The 27,202-nt window shown below is 35.6% G+C and overlaps 2 protein-coding genes across 2 annotated transcripts; one reads left to right on the top strand and one right to left on the bottom strand.

The window, feature by feature from the left end:
* Positions 1 to 492: 492 nt before the first annotated feature.
* Ncoa6 (Nuclear receptor coactivator 6) lies at positions 493 to 21,518 on the bottom strand. Its single transcript, XM_013325028.1, has 11 exons — positions 21,430 to 21,518; positions 20,042 to 20,277; positions 17,605 to 18,929; positions 12,466 to 12,652; positions 10,293 to 10,491; positions 9,935 to 10,207; positions 9,398 to 9,711; positions 8,853 to 9,281; positions 6,639 to 8,772; positions 3,811 to 5,433; positions 493 to 3,614 (listed from the first exon to the last, which is right to left on the bottom strand). Exons 4-11 carry the CDS (start codon positions 12,649 to 12,651, stop codon positions 3,547 to 3,549), a joined length of 5,226 nt encoding a protein of 1,741 aa, XP_013180482.1. The 5' UTR covers position 12,652; positions 17,605 to 18,929; positions 20,042 to 20,277; positions 21,430 to 21,518; the 3' UTR covers positions 493 to 3,546.
* Positions 19,354 to 21,633, top strand: LOC106126960 (coiled-coil domain-containing protein 102A). Its single transcript, XM_013324906.1, has 2 exons — positions 19,354 to 19,513; positions 20,464 to 21,633. Exon 2 carries the CDS (start codon positions 20,479 to 20,481, stop codon positions 21,622 to 21,624), a length of 1,146 nt encoding a protein of 381 aa, XP_013180360.1. The 5' UTR covers positions 19,354 to 19,513; positions 20,464 to 20,478; the 3' UTR covers positions 21,625 to 21,633.
* Positions 21,634 to 27,202: the final 5,569 nt, after the last annotated feature.

Genomic DNA, 27,202 nt, shown 5'->3' with positions numbered 1-27,202 from the left:
GTTTCATAAATCGATAAAATATTACTAATTTTAGTAATAATAAAACATCCACGTGTTTCTAACCAGAACAATTTTATTTTACTCTACTCGATTCTTTTTTTTAATCAAAATAAAGCGATCTAAACGACGAATAACATTAACGAAAAGCAGAAACATCTATTAGAAAGTAACTTTGTATACAACTCTTGTCTTGACATAAATAATCAAAAACGGTGATTAACCTGCATTCTAAATAAATTGATCTCTCCTAACTCACTTCTCATCCTATTCTGAATAATATTTTATCTAGTTAATGAAAAGACGACCGGAATACGAGAAGATACCCTCTTTTCTCTTTTTTATGGGGAGTATATAACCAAAGGAGCATCTGATATATGAAACTAAAATTATAAATACTAAGGGAGTGATACAAAACGTGGATAAGGTACAAACTCTCAGGTGGAATAATACGAGACATTTTTTTTATTCATTTATTAATAAACTAACTTTACAAATTTAATAATAGCAGAACAATAATAATCCTTATTTCTTTTCATTCATAATAATATGATAATAATTCACCATGACTCATCGTAATTTATGAATATAATTATATGATTTTAAAAATAATGTAGAACGACAGATAAAGCAACTTACAGAAAATAATGCACAATAAAAATGGGATGGTAGATGAACTTTCAATATTCACCAACAACATTTTCACAGTCGTTCGCGTATGAAGCCCTCAATAGGGCCCCGCCTTCCCGATTAAAACTCTACTAGAAAAAAATATTACAATAACATAAAGTTAATTTTTTATTGTATCAATTCTTTTATTTACTATTTCTCCGTCTCTATGTACAATTTATATCATGTTTACATACCAAAACTATATGCTATCTGTGTTGTGTAACCCCTATATACTATATTTATAGTGTTTTTAAATCTATTTGTATTTTCTCTTTTATCATAATTATGTATAATTGTATATAATAGATAATTCATCGGCATAAATTACTATCAATTAGTCGAAAATTAAAAACAAAACAATAATCTAAAAAAAAAATGATTACTATACACCCAATATACAGAGCTAGTTTTGAGAGTCCATTTATTAATATTATATGGTACACGCAGTTCATTTTATAGTACAAGGCTTTGTATTCCTATACGGAGGGGTCGGTTTGCGGCAACTGCCACTGGCGCTAGTCTCGCCAATACGTATTTACAAGGTAAAAATCACCGACAACACCCCCATTAAAATACATCCAAAAAAAAAAGAAAAAAATCTTAACACATAACATATATTAAATTTCCCCATCTATACATAAAAATTTACAAGAGATTGTACATCGGACGTACCGATTATTCTCTTAAACTAATAATTTAAAACGATTAAAAAAAACAAGGCTTTATTTTTTTTCTCTGTCACGCAGTTCGATTGTCTCTGGTTACACCGCCCGACGCCGGCGGCTGGCCGTCGCTCCCCTAGTACAATACTATAATATAATTTAACAACAAACACAGTAAGACCCACAGCTCCCACGGCACATGTTATAGGGCACTAATTTCAGGCAATGTAATTTATTATAAAATATTCTTTATATACTATATCATTACTACGTACATACTAAACACATTATGTATCACTGTTCCACCCTAACGGATTATCTGAAGTAGGAAGTTTAGGAAATCTGACATAAGAAAGGTATAAAGTAGATAGATAACTGCGAAATTCCAAAACCCAAACACTTCTATTAAACCTATTGTCTCTGATTTTTTCAAAGAGAATAACAAATGACAATCTTTAATAATAAAGTGTTTAGTCAATGGAAACTCACCGTTAGGATGTAGGTAAGGGTGATGAGCGTTCTTAAGGCAATCGTTACTATAAACCATTTCGTATAAAAGTAATTAAAGAGTCACATCCACGTATTATTGCTTTGGATCTTATCCTCTCAGACATTAGGAACCGCAAAAAAACACATGCAAAAATATATCTATGATGCTCACCGCTTATACACACGTAATATACTATGAACACGTACGAATTTTTTTTATTATTCAGCGAAACAAACTTTGCAAGGTTCAATTTTGATACATCCAATTAATCTATCGCAATACGCGAACCAATAAGTACCCTAGTGATGAACATGACACACACATGATTCCATAAGAATCGAAAAATATATTTAGTCTATGCTTTACTATAAGTGACTGTATATCAAAATATTGTGGTAATAAATACTAGCAACTACAAATAAAGAAAACGAATGCATTTTTCTTTTTAAAATCCAATCAAATATGTACAGTGCAAAATAAATGCTGGCTTATTTACTACAATCACTGGGGTTTAAATGATTCAATGGATTCCAAACGATTTTACAAACATTTAAAAAGGTCAACAATAGGGTAGATTTAATAAAAAAATACGAGAATCGATAAATTAAAAAAAAATGGGGCGTCAAAGCAAAAAGTTTAGTATACTGGAAGCCCAAACAGATGATCTGTTGAAACACTCAGTCACGATTATTATCATTTCACTAAGAAATCATTCAAGTTTCGTGTCATATTACAATTACAATTATTGGTCGTGAATTCCTTAAATATAAAAACACTAATGTTACATCGTAATAGCGGCGAATGCGTCACACGACAAGCCGCCATCTTGGAACGAACGTCACTTTTTTTTTCAAATTTCGAATCAATAAATATAAGAAACATTAACGTATCCAAGATGGCGAACTGTCGTAAACACGAATAAACTACACGCGGTTCACATCACCGATCACGAAATTACAAGTTACGTGCAAAAACGTATGAAAATATCTTTTAAAACTTTATGCATTTATTTTTATATATCTCGGGTATTTAACCTATTATAACAATGTGCCTACAGTCCAGTGCTCTTTTGTACAATAATGATTGATTTCTTCCTAGTCACTATACTAAGGCTCCCACGGTCGACCCAAGCTCATCCAATCAATACAGCCCGATGGTGGTACAAAAAATACGTCGACATCCTTAAAAATACTCAATAGAGGAAAATAACTTACATATAAATGAAAACGACAAGTGCTCTATAGTGAAATGGTAACATTTGTTCACTAGTTAAAATAATATAAGCGGTTCAAGTCCTTGTGATGTCAGGAACGGGGCAACTGTTGACACTTTGTACCATCGACTGTCGTCCATCTCTCCCCCGCACTTACTACACGAAGCCACAACACCGAACTTTCACTGTCACATCTCTCACATTTATATTGCACAAATCTATCCAAATCGTTGAGATTCATTAAATCCAAAAGCCAAAAGATTAATTTTTTTTAGATACACACCACTTATAAAAATTTGACACACACATTAATTTTGATTAATTTCACTTTGACAGTTCGTGGATGATAGAGGCAATAGTTTTTATTTTAAGTCGGTGAGATGTCAACAGTTGTAAACGAGGCACGGGCGGTGGGGGCGGTGTCAGTCGAGCGGTAGCGGGTACAGGAGCGCGAGCGGCAGCGGGAGCGGGGCTTGCGGCGGCGCGGGGCGGGGCTCCGCGCGCCGCCGACGTCACTTCCCGTCGCGAGAGGCCCGTCGACGCCTCACCGCGCCCGCAGTCGCGCTCGGACTTTCACCAACTGAAAATATCCAAAAAATATTGTATATTTTCTACTCAGGGTAAATAAACGTCGTACTATGCTACGATACGTTCACTAATAAAAGATCATTTGGTTTTCTTCATGTCACAATTTACATTGTTGCTTCACGTTATAATGCCTTCTTTACACATTGGATAATACACAGATACACATCATCATAAATGATATAACTCACCTGCACTCCTCGTTTTCCGTCGCAGGGCGGTGTTGTTGGGCGGCGCGGCAGGCGTGGCTGGCGCAGGCGTGACGGGCGTTGGGGGCGCGGGGCCGTGGCGCACAGAGCGCCTCGTACCCACACCCTCAGCAGTCTTCACCACCTTTACGCCCACAGGTTTTAGGCCTTTCCCCGTTTTCCCCCTCACTTTACATATTAAAGGTTCATCACTATCACTGTCCGATTCCTTCTTCAGTTTGCCACAAGCTGCGACCGCCGCATTGATAGGCTTCTGGTCCAGTCTTCTCGGCTTTTTCTTCGGCCTCCCCGCCGGAGACAAGCCCTCCTCGCAGCTAATGGTGGACGCGCACGAACTTTCAGATTCCCTTCTCTTTCTCTTCACGCCGGGCGGAGGTTTTGCCGGCGCTGGTACAGAGTTAACGGTTCGCGGGCTCACTTTATCTACGGACCCACTACGAAGGCAATTCCTAGGCTGTAACGCGGGTGAATCGGATCTGTCTGCCTTGTTGAGTCCAGGACTCAATCTCGGCGTCTTCGGGCCATCGGCCGGGCTGTTCATCTTACTGCTCGATCTAGTCCGGACCGTGCTCCGGGCGACACGTTCCAACGCTGAAGGTGATGGAGATTCCGGTCTCTTGTTGCCGTAGTCCGGAGTAGGAATTTCTATCAGCAACTGCTCTAGTAAACTCTTATCTGGAAAGTCGGCTTTCAGAGGTAACCTTTCTAACTTGGAATCTTTCTCTTTCGAGGAATCGGTACACGTTTCGCCATTCTCTGACAAAATTTTCTCATCTTTCGCATCGTTCGCACAAACTTTCTCCTGGTTGGAATACGTATAAAGAGGTGGCGACATTCTGCTCGGTAGATGGTCAAAGTCCTCTAAACCTTTCTCCTTTTTAGTCGATATACACTCGTCTTTACTGCACGTTTCGTTATTTTGAGCAATATTGCATTCGAGTTTCACATCATCCACCTTCATTTCCAATTTCTCGTCTTTGCTATCGACCCTCTCGTTGTTCTGGCCCTGTTTCTCGTCATCCCTGAGAATCGGCGTGGGCTCCCTCTTCACCTCTTTGGTCTGTGATAGATCATCGGGCGGCCTCCTTACCGCGTCGTCGCCGTTGATGTGGTCCGCGTGCATTTTCGCCAACTCTGCTTCGATGTCGCCCAAATCATCGATGTCGGGAGGTCCGGGGTCGTAGTGCGGTTGGCCCGTGGCTAATGATAACCTCTCCAGCAGTTCGTCAGAAGCAGGCGGTGGGTCTATGACGCCTATTATCCTCTGAACCGACGTTGGACTGGTAGAGCGAGGCATATCGAGGCGCTCTTTCCTCTGTGGCCCCGGCGGGGATTGGCTGGCCTGGTTGGGCGACTTTTCCGAGAGGGCGTCCATGGATTCGATTCCAGAGTCCTCCCCCTGCGCCTGTGAGTTGGGCGAGCGGTTGCCGAACTTGTCTGCGTCGGGTCGTGCGGCTCGCTCGGCGACCAGTTTGCAGTAGGACTTGTCCTTGGGCCTCTCTTTCCTGCGCGGCGAGACCGCCCCGGGGCGCTGACTAGAGGCGGGTGGGGGCGACTCCACCCGACCGCCCCTGATCGTGCCTACGTTTGTGGATCCAGGGGGATCTGGAATACCAGTAAGCAAACTATCAAAATCTAATCTAATCCCTCGTTCTAACGGGACAAGGTATTTTAGTACGGGTATTCGCGCACCTTCCATTATGTATTTTTGTTCGCCAATCGTGTAAGTAATTTTTTTTAATTTTGTACTGTATTAAACTACATGATAGTTTCCCAGAAACCCAGCCAATTATTATGCGATGCTGTAACAAACAGATAATTTGCCAAACAAACAAGGTATATTTTTGTTACAATTTGGAAATGATTTTATGTTCTCTTATAAATTATAATATAATTGGCAAAAAATACATTCTTTGATAGAGTTAAATACTTTATTTGATTGTATTATTAAAATTAGATACTTAAAATTATTGACAATGTATAAATGAGCAAGAAAAATCAATTTGAGAAATGTACCGCTGCATATAAATTAAAATATTTGAATGATAAGTTACGAAAGAAAAAAAAATTGAATAATACTTTTGACAAATTTAAATACCTTTTCTCATATTGATACCGTTGGACAAAATTAAATGGATAAGAAAAAAATAAAACAAAACAGTTGTCACAAATTTTAACCAAAAATCTTTTAATATAGTAACTTTCATTCATTCGAAACTTTAATTCAGCAAACATAAAAATCTATATTTATATTTTATTATAAAAATATACAAAATTGCTAATAATCGAGTTAAATCTTACTTTATAAAATAATTCTATCATAAAAAACATATCTTTAACATACTGTTTTACAATATACCTAAAATCTATCTATCTAATTGAACTAATAATCATTTAATTTTGTCTGATTATATACATATTATGTGAAATTAATTATTTTAAGATAAACACAAAATATCCATCCAAAATGTCATGTTTATAAAAATAAATTTACGTAAATAGACATAAATATTCAATTGGACAGAGCAAAGTGGAAGAGACGGATTGATAAATCTGACCCCACCACCTTGTGGGATGCAATTTTTTTTTGTGACTGATTGCCACTGTTTGCCTTGAGGAGGCATTTACAGCTTCACCGGGCTTGAGGTGGCCGAGCGCAGATGGCACTTAGCCTAAACCTCGTTAAGTGTGTGGGATGCAAGCTAGGCAGAGAGAGAGAGAGAGAGGTACAAAAATTCTCATTTTGTGTAAATAATATTTTGTGTTTATCTTATATACACTTTACAATCAAAGCTTCAACATGTACATACCTGGACAGGAACTATGGCTAGTCTTCCGTTTCTTTTCAGAAGATATCAGTCCGTTGGGTGAGGTAATAGCACTGTCAGTAAGTGTCCGTTTTAATTTATTATCATCACTGGCCCTGTGCGTTTCGAACTTTTTACTGTCCGTCAGTTCGTCAGCACTTAGCGTCCGTTCTAAACTCTTGTGACACTTAACCCTGTCCACATCACTAGCACCACATTTTACACTTTCATTAAAACCGTCCAATTGTAAAGTTTTAACATCACTGGACTTATCACATTTTGCACTACCTTCTTTCTCTTGTTTTGGAGTTGGTAACTTCTTTTTCACTTCATGGTTGTTAGGAGTCTCTCTGTAACCCTCGTTCTGAGCATATTTGCCTTCCTTTTCTAATAAATCGTTCCTACAATCTTTGTCTCTTTCTTTCTCAATCACTTTACCACTGTCGCCTAAGAATTTTGATTTCTTTTTCATTTTCAAACTGTCTAATTGTGTTTTATTGTTGAGTAGTTTGCAATCGTGTTTGGTGACAATGTGAGCATTCTTTGATATTGTCTTCATTCTGTAGACTACATTCATGTCACCCGGTATTGATGTGATGGTTTCACTTTCAGAATAATGGTTGTTGAGTTTTGTATTCTTGTTGTGTATATACTCATCAGTCTTTGTATTCTCAGTGCTGTCACCAGATTTTGTAGCGAGTAACTCATCAGAGTCCCGCCTGTGAGACTTCTCATCTGATTCTATAGATTTTCTAATTTTAATTTTCTTCATATGTATGTCTCCTGGGTTAAATTTTTTCTTCTCCTTCTTGGAGTTTTTAATAACAGCTGAATTACGACCTCTAAGACTTATATGTAACGGTGGCACTCTCAATTCACCCTCTGTAGGTTTAGTAAGAGCTTCCTTCTGGGATTGCAAGTTAACAAAGCTGATATCGGCCTGGTACACAGGTTGAACAACTGGTTCATTCTTATCTTTTAACTTTAACCGTAGTTTTAACGAAAAGGAATCAACCTTCTCGCCCGTCGGTGACTTTGGTGCGTCGCTAACGGGCGCCGGTTTTGCGGCATGAGGCCGCGGTAAGGCAACTTTGGTAGACTTTCCATCTCGCACTATTTTCTCTTTCAACGTAGCCGGTTTCTCTTTCGCCCCCCCTGTTCTTGGCTTTCCTCCTTTTTGCGCCAGCAGTTTATCATCTTTGTCTTTCTTTATTACTTTATTTTTCGTTTTCAATTCATCCTCTTTTTTACTATCATCTTCTGTGATTTTCGCTATTCCAAAAACCTCTGGTGAATCCAATGAATTTTCTTTAAGTTTGCATTGAGCGACTGTTAGTTCTTCGACCTTCTTTTCCTGTTCTTTCGGTGGTGGAACATCATCATCCCTCATTAGAGTTTTGATGAGATACTGTTTGCTCTGTTCTTCTATTTCTTGAGCGGTTGCTTGTGATCCAACAGTCGCTGTGGCCACTGAAGACGTCGCTCTTACTGGCAGTCTCATTGGAGGAGGCATAGAAGACTGGCTTGCATTGATTCTTTCATTATTTAAATTATTCGGAGACATAGAGTAAGTGGCATTTGGTGGAGATTTAAAAGGCGGGTTTGGACTCGCCACTGCATGGTTGGGGGATGAATTGTGATGAGGGCTTGAAAACTTGGACGTCGACTGCTGGGGAACAGGCGGGGGTGGCATGAAACTCGATTCATTAGTATTTTCAAAATTATCCGAAACTTTCGAAGGCACATCATTAACTGTATGGCTTGTACTGGGCAGTAACTCGGAGTTGTATGGTCCGTTTAGACTTGTACTCGTGTATTGACCACCGGTGATCTCTTGGAGCAGCGCGTCCGGGTTCGAATCGGTCGCGTTTGGCAAACCATCCTGTTGTTGAGGATCGTATAATAAATCCAGCTTGGTATTGGCGTCCAGATCAGAGATGGCCGACAGAGCAGTGTCGTCTAGGTTGAGATCCGCTCCAAGGGAAGGTAGTAGTTGGTCCAGGTCGCAATTGTCGGGCAGATCGGGTATAGAGAGTCCCAGCGTGTCCCGATAAGGCTCATTCCAGTCAGGCTGTGACGCCGCCCTGGAGGCCGCGCGCTGCCTCGCGTTGTACTGCTGCTGATACCTCTGAAATTCCTGTAGCAAAAATTATAAAATATATTAGACATTTATTATAACGTTTTAATATTGTGTCTAGTATTTAAAATAGTACGAACCTGGAAGCTAGACTGCGTTTTCTGGTCCATAGAGGTGGTAGGCGGTGGTAACAACGCTTGTAGATCTTCCGGCGTGACCCTCGTGGGAGGCGGCGGTCTCGGCCTCTGCACAACCGCCACTTGGACCCCTTGCCTATACGGCGGCGGAGCAGGAAATGGTTCCGCGGTATAGTTTGTGGGGAACCGGGCGCGACCCACCACGGTCGCATTTGGCGCCGGACTACGGTACACCGGGGAGGGATGGTGTGAGGGACGAGGGGGGAAAGAGCGTCGGATAAAGGAGGGACGGAGGGGTGCCCGGGGCGGCGGAGGTGGTGGCGGGGCGGGGCTCGGCAGCGAGGGCTGCGGGGGAGGCGTGGTCTGCGGCCGCGGGACTGTGGGCCGCACGCCGCGGTACTCGAACGGCGGTCGACCCACTGCCAGCTCCACCTGATGGTTGAATTTATTTTAAAATTTGTAGGTTTCATCCTTATTAAACATCCTCAGAATGAGAATATATCAATGAGTAATTATCCAGAATATAATAATTCACAACTGTATTTTACCTGTGAGTCTTCAAGACGATCCAGTTTGGCCGGGTGTGGCACAGGCTTTGTTCTTGGCTGCGGCGCAGGCGCATCATTTTGCAGCAGATTAACTAGTAGGGGGGAGGACATGGCCACAGTGGGGGGCGCGGAGGCAGCCGCGCTCGGTGTGGTGGGTGGAGCGGGCGTGGCGGGGGAGGCGGGCTGCGCCACCGGCGTAGGGGAGGGTGCGGGGTAGGGTGGTGGGGGACCGGGGAAGGCGGACGTTGAAGGGCGCGGGAACTGCTCCGCGCCCGCAAGCGCCGCCGCTGGACGGACACCGGGACCACTTATACCTGTGAATCAAGAAATATAATTATAGAAGGCCATAAAGAAAGAATTATAGCTTTAGATGCTCTATAAAAACTTTTTCGACAACCAAAAACTAATACGAAACTTTCTCGTATTGGTTTTCAGCAATCAAGCATACTTATATGCTTGATTGCTGAAAACTAGTTCCGAGCCTACATAGAGCCATCTGGCTGATAGAATATTTTGCTGTACATATAAATGGCTCACCTAAGGTATTCTCCTTCCGATGTATGACCCTGGCCTGGGTCATGCTGCCGAAGGGGAACTCGCAGCGATCGGTGGTCGGCGTGGGAATGTTCTGCGGTATCTTGCCGTCCATCGGGCAGACGGTATTAGGCGACTTGAAGTTGTCCCGGGGGGTGGAGGCCGAGGAGGAGGGGGTCTCCGATGATGACGAGCCCTCCCCCTCCCCGAGCAGTCGCCCGATGCCCCCCAGACCCGCCAGCAACTCAGAGTTGGCTTGCCTTGATGAGTTGCCTTCTGTAATTAAGGAACAATTTTTTTTTTATTAAAAGTAATCGTAATTTATCGTTGTAAAAGAAAGTAATTGTTTAATATTCCTCACCATCGGTGTTATCGGTGTTGATCCTGAGCTCAGCGCCGTGCTGCAACCGCAGCGAGACCGCAGCGTCGCCGTCCAGCTGCACGGATAGTATGCCGAGCGCACGCAGCTGCGGCGCGCCGGCCGCCGCGAGCGCTCGCAACCGCGCCGCAGCCGCACGAGGCACCGACAGCGTCACGCGCACAGAGTTCCAAGGTTCCACCTGGAATAATTATAACAACGTATCAGCTGTATGGGAAACTAACAGAAGTAGAATTGTAAAAAAATAGTTACATAATAATGTAGTAATGATAAAAAATTGTAAAAAAAAAAGATTTTAACAACTTCAAATTGTATTTTTTAGAATAGAAACTTTTATTTTAATAAAAAATATATGACGTAATCACTACAGGCACGGATTCATGAACATTTTTATTTGAAAATCATTTAATGATAAAACAAAATACGTAGAATAACAAATGTGTCTTAATATTACGTGCAGTCTTTGGAAATGTTTGACTTGTTCCTTAGATTTTGTAGAAACATGTCGGGAGATGTCATCATCATCCATCCATCACTAACGTAGAAATAGCACACAAACATGCCAGAAAATATACAAAGACAATCCAGACAGTCCATCTCAGTTTTTTTTTTCAAAGAGAAAGAGAGGGATAGAATAATATATATAGATATTTCGGCAGTGGAAAACAACGGTAATGTAAAACATTTTTTTACGTACAAAAAAAATGAATAATTTATGAAACGTGTAAATGTAAAATGAGAATAAATCGAAAAGGAAAAATAATGCGTAATTTCACCTTCCTTCCCGTCAGTATAGTGAACTTTTGACCTTCCCTCGTAAGTAGACGGTTTTTTGTGATGTTTTGTTTTGTGAATTGAGTTTGCTTATATTTGTAAAGTTTAACATCACCCTCACGACCGTAAACTTTATTGTGGTGTCAGTGTCATAAAAAATATGTTTAAAAATATTAGCAACATTATATATATACAAAAATCAAGTGCTGTTCGTTAGTCTCACTAAAACTCGAGAACGGCTAAACGGATTTATCTTTCCTAAATCTTGAAATGTTGGGTTGAAATTTGGGGAAAGTTTAAAGTGTGAGAAAAATTCGGATAATTGCCGGGAAAACCTTTTAGGGACTTTTTTTTAAATCCGCGCGAACGGAGTCGCGTGCGACAACTAGTGTAGTAAAAAAATATATTTAAGAGGATAAATTATAAAATAATATATATAATAAAGCGTGATATGGCAAAATAGACATTTCCTTTTTGATAAATTAAATCCCGAGGTCAATAACATCACAATTACGAAATAATTTTTTTTAACAAAAATTTACCAACATTATGTTAGTTTCAACATTCCCAAATATTAATTCTAACTCAGCCAATGCCTTAGTTATAAAAAAATAGGGTTGTTAACTTTCAATGAACCAAATATCAAAGACGACATTGGTGGCAACCCTTGCGGCCTTGCAAAGAAGATATTAAAAGCCGATGTATTTATCCGGCCCACCTAGAGACAGCCCTAAACTAAACGCAGGCATGATACTACTTCTAGAAGATTCTAGATTTTTTGAAGGAGGACAAACGAACAGCGGGAACACCGAAGTGTTCATCGACGCCCATAGACATCAACATCAGAGGAATTACAGATGCGTTGCAGACCTTAAATCGGAACTTTTTAATACCATCGGAAGTTGCATAGCTACAGTACTAACACCGCACATTAGCTGCAGTGAATTAAATCCGTGACTGTAACCAAAGTTAATTGCAATAACCGTGACGTCAATCGCTACGTCATAAAATTAAAAGTATATCGTAACATTTTTCAATATATATAAAAACATAAAAAAAATAAAGGCGCGGAAAAATAAGAAAGAATACAGATAAACAGAGAGTTCGTAACAAATAAATATCTTCATAAAAGAAGTACGAGGGATTTTCCAATACGAGTAAACATTGTCTATTATTTTAAATGTCTAATAACTCAGTCTACAACATCTTTATAGCATAGCCACAACATAACCTGTAACAAATTTAGCCTATTCAGACAAATACTAAAATTCACAGTGTCAAATGCACCCGCAATTGACTATATGTATGCTATCCCTTTCTGTTATACGTGTACTGTCTATAATGTATATTTGCTATCTCTTCCTTTATGCATCTATCTCACCTTATTAACTTTTAGCGTGTGCGGATGCGGCTCGGCGAGCAGCGCGCGCAGCTCTCGCAGCAGGCGGCGCAGGCGCGCGGGGAAGCGCGGGTCGCGTAGGTCTCCCTCACAGGTGACCACAACGCCGCACGAGCCCCCGCCCCCGCCCCCACCCGCCGAGCCTAGCCCATCGCTGTCCGCTGCCATGCTGCACAAACAATAAAAATAATATATTAATTGTAAATAAAAAAACCTGACTGACTGTATTAGACTCCATAGAAGAATATGAATCGAATGACACCTAACTCGTCAAAATCGATTCAGTCTGTCAAAGTCAGTTCACTCTTATGAGTCAGTAGGATAATTCCTCATCCATCAACAACCGAAAATGTTACCGTAAATTTCAACCATCTTAGCATAAGACAATTATTATGTCTGATTTTTAAAAAGAATAATGGAAATATTATTACAGAGTAGGTCTTATGTGGAAATTCACCATTATATATAAGGAAACTAAAAGTTAGAAAATTATATTGCTAGCAAAACCCTACATACTCTATAGACTTAAGTTACACCCACACTGATAAGCTACCTTGCAGTCAGCCAAGAAGAACAGTCCAACTATATCAAAGATTATCCGGAACAAATGTGAATTTGCAAAGAAATTTTTTAGAAATTAGTTTTTCGTTATAAGCAACAACAACAACAGTTCCATCATGATAACAAAAGATCTACTTTAGATATTGAATATAGGCATTACATTTTTAGATGTATATCTATAGGGGGTTAGAAAAATCATACATAAATATAAAACATAGTGCTTTTCATTTGATTAGAAAAGTAATGGCATGATCAAACCATAATTAGTATATAGCTATCAATATAAAATTATTATGTGACTAATGGGCGACATACTTTCTGCCATTGCGCCATTAAAATATTGTATATCAATATTAAATTGCTAGGTAACTGTATGTTTATTTTTAACAAATGAAAAGTACCCAATAAACTTGTCTTCGGGATAAACAAAACAGTAACATTAATATTGATATCTCTTAAATGTTACAAGTTTTATGTTTCAAACACGCTAACCATGGGTTTCTGAGACCAAAATCATTATTAAAACACATTGTCATTGTGGTTTTGTTAAAGATAATAACAGTGATGAGGATATGTTTCATACAAAGATCTTGACCTTATAAACCGACCATTATTAATATTGGAATGGTCAATTTCATCAGTTTCAAATACCTAGGCCATGTAGACCAGTCACTAGTATTTATATAAAAAAATCAATGTTTGTATATTTATTAATCTTTGATAAAAAAATCTTTGGTAGGATCAGAGAAGGTGTCCAGTGATTTTGTCCTAAAATCTAAAACGAAAACCTGGTACGTTGTTTCTATATGAATGAGATAAGGGCAGGAAGATAATTTTTTTTTTGCACAACTTAGCTACGGAAACAAATAATTGAAGGTTTAATAACTACTAATTTTGATAAGAATAGTATTTAACACTAATATTATAAATAGAAAATGTATTTTTTGTAACGAATACTCAAAATATGGATCAATTTCAAAAATACTTTTGCAAACAGAACCTACTACATTACCAAAGAGTAACATACACATTGTTAACTTTTTTTAATTCAGAGCAGACGAAGTCGCGGTCGACAGCTAGTAAATGGATAATTTTTCATCATATACAAAAAGCTAGTTGTTAATAATTCGTATTGCATTAAAAAATGTTATTAATAATATTTAAACCTATACTAATTATATTATAAACAATGGAAACAACCAAAAAATGGCGCCATCTTTATAAAAAATAAAATTAACATTTAATATTGTTATACAAACATATCAAGCTCCAACGTAACATTATAGATTAGTCACCTTTTCTAATTTTAGATCCATTATTTCCATGTACTTTATGTAATATTATTAGAAAATTATTCATAACATGTATATAACATACTTCTGTTATAAAACTCATGTATACAATAAGCTTTAAAAAATTGCAACTATTAAAGACACAGTAACTTGTCTTTCCATAACCATAAACATAGTTGGGTGGTCAGAATTAACAAAGTTCTGCACGAAAATTTACTTCTTCAACATCAAAAGTATATAAAAAAGAGATGCCAACATTCAGCCATTATTAGATAGCTATTTCTCAAACTTCTTATTGCAAACTTTGTATTTTATACTGTCAACACACTAAAAATCTGAAGTAATACTTTAAAGCAGTGGTTCCCAAAGTGGTCCAGTTTGATCGGGTGGTGGTCTACTATTGCAGCAAAACAAGGAAAAGTTTTCCTTCACCGTAAGAACATCAGATAAATGTACATATGTAAATCGGAATTCGAAAAACAACACATTGGTACATGGCGGGATGGCGGGATTTGAACCCAGGACCTGCAGATTGCAAGTCAAGTGCTTGACCCCTGAGCCACCGATGCTCACACAGTTTATATATCACAAATGCAATAAAAACACTCATTGTCCTCATACATTTCAGAGTACTATATATTCCATTCAATGTTTACTACAAGATTGTGTCTATCAATGGGTGTTATTTAACCTTAACCTCATAGTTTGTCTGTGTCTAGAAAGTTTTGAAAACAATAACAGTGAGTCTTCACTGTTGTAGACTCTGTATTACAATTATATTTGCTATCTCTTTCATTCCTTTTGTAAAAAAACAGAGATAGATGTAGTGCTCTTATACATATGAAATTCATGGTTAGTAAATCCACAGTCAACTTTTAACTAATAAATGCAATAATTTGGATAGATGTCTAGATTACTTAAGAAACAATGAAAGGGTTTGGATATAATTTAGACCAGAGGTAAAGTACAGTATAGAATAAAAAATCCAAAAGTGGACTAGCCGGACCCCCTGGGGTCCATGACTGGAAAGGGGTGTCTAATAATAAGAAATAAGATATAGGGAGTTAACTGAAATCAACCGGTAACTACAAAATAAAACATTTGAGAATCTCTGGTCCAGAATAATGCATTGACTACTAACTTTTTTAATCCCTCAGACAAAGCCATGGGCGACAGCTAGTTAAAATCTAAGTATAATTATAAATGTGTATACTATAAACAAGTACAAATAAACTTATTTCATTGAAGCCCATTAGTTAATGACTTTACAATCATGTTTCTAGAGTCAATGATCTACACAGGTCATGGTCAAGGGCCACAACATATTAACATCTAATACATAGTTAGTATGTACTGTAATTATATGTTAATTAACAATCATTTCAAACATTTCAGATTTGATTGCTAATAACATTCATCCCTTTTTTTTATGTGGTAAACAGTGTTAAAAATTATTTGTACATAATTTAAAATATGTCTAAAATAAAACAATATTGTATGTAGCTATCACCCGCGACTCCGTCCGTGCAGAATTAAAAACAAACTAAATAAGTAGCCTATATATTCTTCCAGACTATGTTCTACATCTATGACAAATTTCAGCTAGATCCATGTAGCCGTTCCAGAGATACCTTCAAACAAACATCCATCTATCCATCTAAACATTCGCATTTATAATATTAGTAAGATATTACTGATAGTAAATAAAGAATTTCTGCAACAAGATTTTACTCAGTGTGTGCAAATAGTATGATAGTTTAAAGTTTAAAATCTTGCTATCACATCAATATCAATTGACACAAAACCTGTTCAAAAATAAACTTCAGCTTTTCCCGATACTCCAACCATGCTGAATAAGAAAAATGGCTGTATGTTCTTCGCAATTATGTTCTACATTAGTGTCAAATTTCTCACTCTGGAGACATCTAACATACCGCATTTGCATTTATAATATTACTAAAATATATTGTCATAATATATCTATCATCTGTAAATATATTTTCAAATATATTTTGTTTAGTAACTTAGTAATTAGACTGTCAAAGTAGGGAAAATCTGGAAATAACCAATGAAACTTAAAAATACATAATACTTTCTCTGATAAAACTACTATGCCTGAACAATAGGACACATGTAAACACTAACTGGGACCTGTGAGAACAAGCAGTCCATGCTAGGCCAGCACTTCTGTTCTACTGTACTGACATAATGTAAACCAGACATTAGGGTAAGTTTAGACTAACAAAAACATGCTTAGTCATGGAATGGTAGAAGCCAGCAGTCACTATAAGTAGTGTTTAACATAGCAATAACATCTTCGAGATTTTTTCAGTCAAATGTAATTACTAATTCATAAAAATTTTAAACATTTTAATGTGTAAACCAAACCTATACCATCTGTTCATTTTTATTTCACTAGGCGAAACATTATGTGCTTTTAACAATTCCAGAAAAATAGAGATGTTTATAACATTTGATCCAAAACGCTTATAATGTCCACTCTATAGTTATATATTTAATACTCTTTGGTACATTACATTAAGTAAAAAAAACCCAATATGTTTTCCTCTTCAATAAAGTTGTTTAAAAACCTATTAGACATATTATAGACTAAAAATGGAATAAAAACTTAAAAAAAGGATTAATGTCAATTAATTTACTATAATATAACTTTTTGATAGTATTTCTATATCTCTTTATTTAACATCTTGATATAACCAATAACAATCTGTTTAGTTCCAGAAACCCAGAACTTACAGAGGTTATAAAAACAGAAATATGCTATTAGGAACTAAATTGAAATAGTAAACTAAGCATCCTAAACTTTACTGCAAGTTTTTCAAAAAGATTCAAATGATTTTAGCAAAAGTGTTTTATCTAACCTCAAACATTTTACAAAACTACGAAATTTACGAACCGCAAATATTATTATTGTAATACGTCAATAATATATGCTAATCTAAAAGATATAAATCAAAATATAAAGTTAATGACTGTGTAAATATATTTCGTTAAACGGAATATTTCCTAGATCATCGACAAGGTCGTAATTTCATAAACTATGCCGCATGTTACACAACGATAATATTGTTATTTTACAAAAATAGTAGTTTTAAAAGTTGTTTGTAATAATTAGCTTCCTTTAAGACCTACACCGCGCGGTCTACACCACCGACCGATCTCCTGTCAACCAATGTATCCATTTTGTAAGGACATATATGTTTGACACCCCTCGAAATGTAAATAAACTAAAAAAAAAGCAACTCACCTATCATACAATGTCACATTCCGCTCAATAACACAAAATTTCTATTGTCTCGTGTCCCAAATCATCCTGGAAAATGAAGCTGAACATTACAATCCGCCGGACGCAAGGCAATATCGGTCCTATGGGCACTTGTCCTGTCCACTACTTCAGCAACATATGATATTAGCCACTATTGTTCCGCCCCAGGTATTCCCGGGGCACTGTCCACAACTTATTTTAGATTTTTCACATATAGTCACCAGCGTACAAATACGCGATTTTCAACACGAATCTAAACCACTGATTTATGTTCCAGTGACGCAAAGCTCATATATCGTGAAGAGCAGCAGCCATTTTGAAATGTACGGGGAGTGCAATCACGGCATGGAACAATCGTAATTTATAGACGTTCTCGTCCTCTGCCGATATTCAATGGTGTCGCGATGTACAAATATGTTTAGGCATTTTCCATTTCCACACTTTAGATCACAAAACTTCACTCCATTTTCCCATTGAAACTGTCCAAAACAACCTAAGCGACATCCGATAATTCCAGCTTACCCCATTTGCATGACACACATAGAATTAAAAGAAAACACCCAAAACACATAAAATCGTACATAAAACGTATCGCGCCGAATCATAAGAAGTTAACGCATCTCATCAGTATAACAGTCCAGTAGTAAAATCGCTAAAAAGATTGGTATATATTTTACAAATAGTTATTCGGTACGAACAATAACAACGGCCGCCATTTGCAATTTTCAACTTGACATGCGCATTGACTCGATGTAGACAACATACGTGGTATACTTTGGATGTAGTCCATTTTAACAAAACCAAAAATATCATCGTTCTCAATAATATAAAATTTTTGTATGAATTTAACTAAGTGGAAATAAGAGGTACTAAAAATATAGGGAATGAATATTTAAAATAACTTCGTAATTTATATTTGTTATTGAATCCTATTAACACGCCTTTACAAAGTACATCATGGAAAATTCATGCTCTACTGATGACTAAACGTGATTGGTGCTTATCATAATCTTCATATTCTTGTAAAAATATAAACAATTTCGATTGGCTGCCGCCATGAAACGTGAGGACACGATTCACTTCCTGTTTTCTTGGCGATAATTAAAAATAAATTTGAAAAAAAATCTTGGTTTTATTCAAGAAAAATGTCGATAGTTATCATAGCTTAAGAAATTCGCAATAAAACTAAGTTCCTAAATAAAACCATTAATACATTTGTGCGATGCTATTTCTGTGGCGGTATAGGTACTGATTGAAATAATCCTTTGCGAGCCATTTCATCTGCCCAGTCTTCAAATTCTCCTTTCCTAAAATTAAAAACACTATATGTAATTTAAACTCCATAAATTAAAAATAGTCCTGTAATCCAAGTTGAATAAAAGATTTTTCTGATAAGCGAAGAACAGCCTATATGGGAATATAGGAGAGATGTAACGTTAAAGTAAAAGAACAAGAATAATACAAGGAAATCTTGGGATCTGTTTCAGCGACACATTTTACTTTTATGGCGATACAAAATGATAAGTAGTCACAACTTTAAAAATTTACAACTTAGTTAAAAAGGCCTCTATAAATCTACATATATCATTTCGAAAAACAAACGAAACCTTAAACAAAAAGTCATAATTGTTTATTTGCGTAATATCTATTAATCAAATTTATTAAGAAAAAAAATATTTTCAATCTTCTAAAATATGGTTGAGATCTGTAATGAATTTGTAAAATAAACGTAGTGCTGTGGTTGTTATATAGTCTGTATTTTCCGAATTAGCAAATTGCTTTGAAATATTGTTTAAGTGAAAGTAATTGATAACAAAAACCTTTTTTAATTTACTGTAAAAGTAAATTTAAATTGCAAGTCGGAACGATATTCATCGCTGTCTTGGTTAAGGTAATTTTCTACATTATTGGTCTAGGTTTCGCGGTTCAAATTTTGTTGTTTATATCGTTTTGAATTATAACATTTACAAAATTACTGTCGGATCGAAATAATTTCAATAAATACACTTTAAAAGACTGTAAAAAATCACAAATTTTGTTTTACAAGTAATTATTATTAATATCTTATTGATTCCATCATACCACTAACAACTCATTTTGTCATTTTTACATTTACTATGAATATTAAGATTTTACTTAATGAAATCTTATACTGTGGTTTATAATTTGCTCCAAAGACTATAGTTTAGTTCAGCCACTACTAAATAAATAGGTTTAAAAAGTTATGGTGGAACCGCACATTGTGTTAAATTTTTGTTCTTAATTTAAATTTGAATCAAACCATTTTCTACAGTGTTTGCAAGCAAAACCATAGTGTTTTGTTCATATCCTGATGCAACTGAAGAAAGTCCCGGTCACTCAAAACGAACACTGGTGTTCTTTGCTCTAAGTTTCTAAGTAATTACCAAAAAGTACTTACGCATAAAATTCATGATACTTTTGTCTTCTTGGCAAACCAATAAAGAAATATACTGATGCACCGCTTAAAATCGATAGCAGTATAGCTTGGGACAATATACGTTTTGTCTGTGCCCAATGCAAGCCTCGCATTACTGGCTTTACTAAACATGGAGGCTTTGGTGGTGGCGGAGGGCAGTCCCGTGGTGGGCATACTACTGCTGATGGCTTCACACATGTAGACATACCGTTGGATAACTATAAATAAAATATATTTTAACAAAAGGGAAAAAGTTGTATATTTAGATTGTAAGTAAGGGTTTATTTTATGTCATATTTTTGACCTAATAAAAAAATGTTTGGTATGTAAAGGCCATAGAAAAACTATGCACCAAGCTTAAATTAGATGATGTTTGTTTTTTTAACTTTTAAAAATAATTACAGAAACACAAATGAAAAATGGCCCAAAGTTCTCACGGCGGCAGCCACCGACGCAGTCGCGACCCCGAAGGTTCCATGCGGTACACAAACACAGATTGGGAGGCGAAAGAGGCTCTCTACCAACGAGAATTAGACGAGGCTCGAGCCAGAGCTTCACAAATGGAGAAAACTATGCGTTGGTGGTCGGATTGCACCGCAAACTGGCGAGAGAAGTGGTCTAAAGTGAGAAACGAGCGAAATAAAGCAAGGGAGGAAACGAAACAATTGAAAAACAAAGTCGACATACTCACTAAAGAAATTACGACACTAAGAAGTGAAAAGCATGATATGGAACAAAGTTTATTGGAACTTAAAAGGGACAATGAGAAGCTTCTTAGTATTGGCGAAAGCAGAATTGTATCTGGAGACCTTACAACTGATGATGGAGTAGAATTGAGGCGGAAAAATGTAGGTTATGTATCTCCTAATGAAGCATCTATAAGACAAAGAGCTTCATTAGATTCTCATAAATTTTCCAATGTGGATAACGTTCTCGCGAACAAACTTAGCGAAATGAGACTAAGATTAGATGAAACATTTAAAAATCTACAAAGTGAAAAGGATCAGAAATCATTTTTATTAGCAAAAATAGAAACATTAACAGCAGAGTTACATAATGCGAAAATGGAACTCACACATAGTGATAGAACTTTAGGTTCTACAGATTCTAGTCACAGTGAAGTTGAGAGATTACAAAATGAACTACAAGATGAGACAGCAGCTAAACAAGTGCTGGAAGAGAAGATGGCTGAGCTTAAAATGGAAATAGAAAGATTGAAGTCGGAAAATACAATACAATGGAGTAAAAGGGAACTTTTAGAAACGGAGAACATAGCTATATTGCGTGAAAATAAAAAACTTTACAGTCAAGTTTGTGAACTTAGAGAACAAATACATAAATTAAATAGGATATCAGATGGCAGCGCTTACGGTGGACAGTTTGTTGGTGATAGTACAAGAGTCAGTTCAAATGTACTCTACGTAAGGAAAACAAGTATTAGTCCGAGATCACACGAGTCTAGTAACGGTTCCTCCGAAGCTAATCTTGCACAATATGATACAAAAACAAATACATCCGGTGAAGAAGATGAATTGGCGATAGTTGAAAAAAGTGAAAATTGTTAAAACATGAATTTATTTACCTGTTTACTTTTCACAATATAGATTGAAAAGTTGAATTCCAATAAATGTCAATATTTTTAAATAATTGACTGTTATAAAATAAAAACAACATACAAAAAAGGTTTTGTAGCTTTTAATGAATGCGAAAGAAGGTTTATAATTACATTTTAACCTTTGAAATGTCGCTTTCTAAATGATTTTATACAAGAGCTTTAGAAACTAGATAATTTAAACAGCAGACATAAAATTGATCCTAAAAGAAAACTATAGAAAAACATTTTAAAATTATGGGATGAATAAATTAAAAACATACTTTTTATTAACCTTTTTTATTTTTCTGTAGAATCAAGTGAATTTAAGACATAAAAACTTTATTAGATTAATTAAATAATATTTTTACGCTGCTATTTTTAACAAAAATTCTTTGCATTGTTTATCACCACAGTCATATCTAAAGGTTTAACAATAGCTTAAATATCTTAACCCTTAAATGCATGATTTTATGCATGATTTTATTTTTAGACCGAGAAAAAATATATTTTGGAGCCATGAATATGCTGATTTAGGGAAAAATAATAAAAAAAATAGTTTTTTTTATTTTCATAGCTATTTTTATTAAAAACCATTTGTTGCAGAACTACACTATATATCACTACTACTACTACTACTACTTCTAAATATATCACCATGATAGTAATAATCCTGCAACAGCATGCATTGAACTCATACTAATAATTTTATGGTCGTTTGAATGGTATGTTGCAGTTTTACTACTTTATGCATTTAAGGGTTAAAAAAATAACATAAAATTGTTTACTTACATTCCATTTTATATTTTACGATAGATTATTACATCATTTCAAATAAATAATATTAATAAATTAAAAATATATAAATAATAGTATGAAGTCAACTTTAAGCCGTCTTCTCCATATTTTCTTATAGACTGGGGAAATTATGCTGCGAATCTCCTAATACAATCAAATCTGGATAAGTAAAATATTTTTCTAGCTTATAAACATTCTTGTAACCAGAATTTCTCACTTATGTTCGATTGATCTGACGCCCATGGACATCAACATTTGAGGAACCACAGATGTCGGTTTAACCGTGGGTTTCTGAGACGAACCTCTGTATCTGATAAAACAGAGATATGTTTTAAAGAGGGATTTCGTTCTCAGAAACTTACGGTAAAAGTCCTTTATATGTATTATGGTATTGGAAATTTATAGTTTAACATTAAAAAGCACCTTGTAATTTTTGAGTTTTATATACAAAAATGTATACTCTACATTCCTGCCATATATTTTCTTCACTTTTCGGCTGTATTATATGTAAATGTATAGTCGTATTCAATAGAAATGAGAAATTATAAACCTATTTAAATAATTTTATTTTCACAAGTACGTAATCACAGACATGTTAAGAATAGACGTGTTAGATTTACTAATATTACAAATGCGAATGTTTGGATGTTTGTAAGAAGGTATATGCATAACGGCTCAAAGGATTTTTGATGAAATTTGGCATAGATATAGAACATTGTCTGGATTAATACATGGGCTACTAATTAAGTTTTTTTTTTAAATTCCGCTCGCACAACTGCGAGCGACAGCTAATAAACAATAAATGTCTTTGTTAGCCAGTGTTTTTTTGTAAACATAACTTTACATATCCATTGAATTCGACTATAATAAAAATTAGACTGGAGTAGTGTGTTTCTGTATTTTAGTAATTGTTAATAATTGTGATAGTCTAGTTTTTAAAAATAATAACTAATAGAAAATTATAATGTCCGTTGCAAATATAAATACAGATTAGAGCAAATATAATGAAAAAAAAAACTGGATCCCCACTGCGTAAACGCGTACAGAAACATATCGTTGTCTCTTTCTAAAAAAGTTGACATAAAATGTTCTATACATTGTCAAAGGTAACTCATGTTTAGGGCCATTTTTTTTTTAATTATTCTGACAGAATAAACAATTAGTTTGATTTTTTCCTATGAATGATATGTACTGATTTTAATCGGAAATAATTCTTTATTTTAAATATGAAAGAGATGACTATGTTTTTGTACAGATGTAATAGATATATTAAATTGCCTATTTACTGACTTAATTTGCATACAAACATACAATGTACAAACATATAGGTTGAGTCCTTACTATCGTATTACTTTTGTTTCTTAATGGTTAAGAATTTTATTTATTGCATTACTTGCCTTTCTGCTGTTGTATATTCCGTTTCAAATATCTTGAAAACTCAAGGTCAAGAGGGCGCTGTGGGGCGACCGCCCAGGGCGCCTCGGACGCAAGAGTCGGATAAAAAAAGGCGTCTGCACCCCTAAGATATCCTATCTGTAAGATTTTACTAGACGCTTAAAAAAGTTGTGGCTACGTAATATTAGGGAGTGGACGGGGATTAGGTCAGCAGAGGAAATGTTTCGCCTTGCGCTTGACAGAACCAAATATTCCAAGTTAGCGGCCAACCTTCAAGACTGAAAAGGCACTAGAAGAAGGAAGAAAAAGGGGACGCCGGAAAACCGACCCTTTCTACACCTAACATTGCGTTATGCAGCGACTCGTACGATGTTCAGAGCGGCCAAGATATTAGAAACAAATAATTTTCAATTCTAACACAATATGTTAACATTCATACTAGTCCGATGATTTGAATTTTTTTTACATTAAAATAATTTTTTTCTCTTTATTATTACCCTAATTTTAAATATTTAGATAAGAAATTAACCATTCGTTGTCAGCTTTAGTTTAGAAATCTACACTAAGGTAATATATAAATTACTAATAAATGATTACTAATTGAGACGTCGGTGGCTCAGTGGTCAAGCACTTGACTTGCAATCTGCAGGTCCTGGGTTCGAATCCCGCCATGTATCAATGTGTTTTTCGATTTCCGATTTACATATGTACATTTATCCGACGTTCTTACGGTGAAGGAAAACATCGTGAAGCAACCTGCACATATCTGAGAAGAAATTCAAAGATATGTGTGAAGTCAACCCGCACTTGGCCAGCGTGGTTGACTATGGCCTAATCACCCTTAACTTAGGGTAGGCTCCGAGCCCCTCGGTGGGGACGTATAGTGAGCTGATGATGATGATGAATAAATGATTCTGAGTCTGAATGTAAAATGTACTTTTCAACTGATGTAATTGAGAAATTTAAAATGAATTTGATTGGCGATCTCATTTTGGTTTATAATCTGCAATGGTCATATAATAAATTAATTAACCAATATAATTTATTTTATTTTTGTTTTGACCCTTACCAATGTACTAAAATTCATATAATAGCTGTCTGAACTTCCAGACTATGTTGTATGACAGTGATTTTTTTTTTCAAAATCTGTTGAGCCGTTCCGAAGATCCCTTCCAATAAAAATCCATGCATCCATCTAAACTTTTGCATTTATAATATTAGTAAGATTAATAAAATGTCGATAAATATAAAACGGTTAATTTTACATTAAAATTATAAGGAACAATTTTTTATTTATATGCACTGTTCTGTTTCTTGTTTATGGCTCTCGCTCATCGGATTGGGCCAATGTCAAGTGTTTATGGTTCTGTTTTTTTGTATGTAATAAATAAATCCAAAAAGTACTGAACAGATTTGAAAAATTCTGTTACCATTTTGAAGCTACACTATCCCTGAGTGGTATTGGCTATATTTACAACTAGATTTTTTTATTCTGCACAGACGAAGTCGCGTTCAACTTATATACTTAATAAAATTACAAATTTTTATAACTTATTTATCAAAACTTGCAACCTTCAACATGCCTAAACGACTCAATCTTGACTTCAAGTGGCCCTTTTTTTTTAAATTTTTTATTTTTTCCTTTTTAACTTTTGTCAACGGTACAGTTGTATTGACATCAATAGAATTAATATTTGGCATTGATTCATTTAAATCGTTTGTTTGACATTCATCTATTATCTCTATTTCGTATTCTCCAAAATTATCGTTGAGTAACATCGGTAAAGATTTTACTATAGTATTATTTCCTGTATTTTTTATTATATCTTCATCACTTTCACTTGATTCAGATTCATCAGAATATGACATATTTAATTCTATATCTCGTTCATCTTCATTTTTAACATTTGTTTTGTCTTCGTTTAATTTTATTTTCTTATTTTTATTACCATTTGGTGATGGTTGTCTTTTTTTATCTAAATCAATAGTTTCAAATTCTTTATCACCAGTTATATTTTTGGATTTTTTTAATATTTGTTTTCTGAAAATAGAATATTTAATAGTGTGTTTTAACACATTCAATGCTACTAGGATTTTATGGTTTCAAAAATAAACTGTTAAAGCTAATCACCCCTGAGCATGTGGCTCAAGGGTTAAGCAAGTTATCTGCATGTTCTGGGTTTGTATCCTACCATATACCAATGTCTCCGTCTACATATATACTATTAAAGTTATTCGCCCTTGAGCATCAGTGGCTCAGGGGTTAAGCAACTTATCTGCAGATCCTGGGTTTGAATCCTGATATGTACCAATTTGTTTTTCAATTTACATATGTACATTTATCTGCCTTTCTTACGATGAAGGAAAACGTGATGCTCTACATATGAGAAGAAATTCAAAGATCAGCATTGACAATGGCCAAGTTATTTAGGGTAGACATTGAGCCCCTCAGTGGGGATGTATAGTGAGCTGATGATGATTGTGCATTTCATTCTTTTCTACAGTTGACCTTGAAATCTGCATCGATTCGTACGATGTTCGGAGTTGTAAATATATTTGATTACAGTAACATACCTATCTCCAATGGCTGTTAGATGTTTTACAGGATTCACTGCTTCTTTCATAGCTTTCATTTTGATTTCTTCAACTAAATTCACATGTTCGTTTTCAGTTTTTACACTGTCTTCATCTAGAAAAAAAATATAGTAATTAAGCTAGTGAAAATTCTAAATCTTACTAATAAATGCAGATGTTTGTTAGAATGTATAATATCTCCGGAATGGGTGCATGGATCTCAATGAAAAATGGCATAGATGTACTCTGGAATAACGCATAGGCTACTAATGCGACAGATTTTTAATTAAGTTCAATATATTTTTTTAAAGCATCGGCGTCATTAGAATGCCATACTATAATTTCTATGAAATCAGTCAGTGGTTTAGCAATTCATAGATAACAAACACTGTTTTTTTTATATAGAAAATAGAAAATTCATACTAAAATCATTTTTTTTAAGTACATTTATAAGTTTAGTACTTACCAATATCTTCATCATCATCTTGGAAACCATTCAATACATTTTTTAGTGATGAAGTCAACTCATCACATAAATTTTCATTAATATACTGAAGACTTTGATCCACAGGGCCTGTGCCTGTAAAATTCAATGAATATGCCTCAGAATATTCCCGGACCCTTAAATCTAATATTATAAATGCGAATGGTTAGATGGATGGACGTTTGTTTGAAGATATCTCCAAAGGCTATAAGAATCTCGCTGAAATATGGCATAGGTGTAGAACATAGTCTGGGAGGACACATAGTCGACTAAAAAGTATTTTTAAATTCCGCACGGACGA

Source organism: Papilio xuthus, unplaced genomic scaffold (genome assembly GCF_000836235.2).
Source record: "Papilio xuthus unplaced genomic scaffold, Pxut_1.1 DF829758.1, whole genome shotgun sequence".
Taxonomy (NCBI): Eukaryota; Metazoa; Arthropoda; class Insecta; order Lepidoptera; family Papilionidae; genus Papilio; species Papilio xuthus.
Note: the sequence above shows the minus strand (reverse complement) of the source record. Positions and strands in the feature narration are given on the sequence as shown.